Source organism: Belonocnema kinseyi, chromosome 5, assembly GCF_010883055.1.
Source record: "Belonocnema kinseyi isolate 2016_QV_RU_SX_M_011 chromosome 5, B_treatae_v1, whole genome shotgun sequence".
In the NCBI taxonomy this organism is placed as follows: Eukaryota; Metazoa; Arthropoda; class Insecta; order Hymenoptera; family Cynipidae; genus Belonocnema; species Belonocnema kinseyi.
Genome location: NC_046661.1, coordinates 51,122,817 through 51,124,877, shown reverse-complemented (window position 1 = coordinate 51,124,877; position 2,061 = coordinate 51,122,817). Strand labels below are relative to the sequence as shown.

Below are 2,061 nucleotides of genomic sequence, written 5' to 3'. Positions count from 1 at the left end.
CTCTATCCCATCCACACACTACTCCTTTCCCCTGCCGAGTGAGTCACGCCTACCCCGAAAGGGAAATGGCTTAATGGTGTAATAATAATAATAATATATCGGACATAAAAATATTGATACGACTGATATATCGGTGAAGATTACCGATATATCGACAAAATATCGATATTTTAATTTTTGTTTGAAAAAAAGTTAGTTTAGTTATTCAATTAATTTAATGTAATAATGTAAGGTGTAAGCTATTAAAGATAGATTTTTTTCAGATTTGATAATTTTCAATCCATTTTTATTTGTAAAAACGGGTACAAAATTTTAAAAAAACACCTGAACGGCAGAAAATATGACACTGTCTAAGATTTTTTATTATTATTTTTAAAAAGTGGAAGTTTCTTTCGGAGCTGGTCATTATTACAATTGTGGAATATTGTAGCAAAAGTTTTTTAGTCGAGTTAAAAGGGGTTTAGAATCTATTATTTCAACTGGCACTCTACAATTATAAACCATATTTTCATCTCTGAACGACATTAACATAAACGCATATTAAATTTTCGGAAAATAATTAGTATCTGAAACAGAAAGCGTAAAACGGAAATTTAATAGGCGTTTATAATTCATTTAAATAATAAAATCCATTATGTGATTTAACAGTTTTTAAGTAGAACGAAACAAAGATAACTTTTTCATTATCGAATTAAATTATATGTCAGCTTTTGAGTCTAATTAATTACTTACATTTCTTATGCACTATTAATAATACTGCTTTGTAATGCAACATAAGTATTCTGTCCGTTGAAATCTATTCCTTCAGGGCATCCAGTTTTCATATTAGACTTCGATCGATCAACGCTCCTTTGGTATTTTTTACGAGCCTTTGTTTGCCTATAAAAAATAAAAACCTCAGATTTTAATATCATCACTATCATGAGGAATTGCAAAATTAAAATGAGAAGATATGTAGAACAAGGAAATCTATTCATAAAGTTGATGAATGAAAGTATAGAAAAAAGTGGAGGTTAAATTAAATAAAAGCAAAGCACCTCAAATGAAGAAACGTACACTGAGAATCACAATCTGGGCGCAATCTTTAAACATTTTAAGTTCTATACCATAGGCTTTTGTTGACTTGATTCAGGAACAGCTGTTTGTGGAGCTTTAATCCTTTCATTCGATTTCTTTTCTCGTCCATAATATAGCCCGCTTTAGAAAATAACCTTTCGCAAGGTACAGAAGTCGCAACGACGCTCAAATACTTTACAGCTATTAATGCTAGATCAGGATACACATTTGACATATCGTTCCAATATGCGATTGGGTTGTCCTCTAACTCCATAAAAGGTGCTTTCAAATAAAGACTCAATTCATCCGGCAAAGCGGGAACATCGCAATGAGAAAATACTTGATTTTTGTTCGGGGAATGTTTCCCCAGGATTTAACTAGACCCCCTGGAAAGTTCATAAAATTTTGAAATAAATATTTAAATAAAGTAATTGAATATTTTAATTTGGCATATTTTGGGAGCGTTTACATCTTCGTTCAAAAAGTATGTCAATTCAAAATATCTTACAGACGATTACAGATCATTACAACATGCACAAAGAAAAAATTTAATTTAGTCGATAAGAAAGTGTGCCATATTTGAGAATTAAATAAAAAAAATTGTATTAAAATGTCTTGAACCTGTTTGACTCACGCTCTAACCTCAAAGTGTAGTTAACTAATTTTACTACATAAATATTACAATGAAATACTTTTTGAGATTTTCAGCGGCACTCATTTTTTAGATATAGAAGTGTCTATGCAGAAGGAAAGCTGTTTAATTAGATAGTTTTTGCATAAAATGAAAATTTTGTAATGATTGCCTCAACTAAGATAAATATTCAATAAATTCTTTTACGCAGAAATGATTAAAGTAAAGAGTTTTTCCCTATAAATACACACTTTAATAAACGGAGGACCGTTTATTATTTTAAAAAAACTAATGCTATTATTTATTGCGTAAAGTGAGACAATTCAATTTTGAGGTTATAGAGCTTAAATATATTTTTTGAACATTTGAAAATA

The 2,061-nt window shown here is 29.6% G+C and overlaps 1 protein-coding gene across 1 annotated transcript; it reads right to left on the bottom strand.

The window, feature by feature from the left end:
• Positions 1 to 196: 196 nt before the first annotated feature.
• Positions 197 to 1,418, bottom strand: LOC117173389. Its single transcript, XM_033361917.1, has 3 exons — positions 1,107 to 1,418; positions 733 to 879; positions 197 to 566 (listed from the first exon to the last, which is right to left on the bottom strand). The coding sequence occupies exons 1-2, from the start codon at positions 1,328 to 1,330 to the stop codon at positions 738 to 740; spliced, it is 366 nt and encodes a 121-aa protein (XP_033217808.1). The 5' UTR covers positions 1,331 to 1,418; the 3' UTR covers positions 197 to 566; positions 733 to 737.
• Positions 1,419 to 2,061: the final 643 nt, after the last annotated feature.

Coding starts and splice junctions, on each gene's coding strand:
- LOC117173389 (XM_033361917.1), bottom strand. CDS start 1,330: ATGGAGTTAGAGGACAACCCAATCGCATATTGGAACGATATGTCAAAT. Junction 880..1,106: donor CAAGTCAACAAAAGCCTATG/GTATAGAACTTA, acceptor TATTTTTTATAG/GCAAACAAAGGCTCGTAAAA.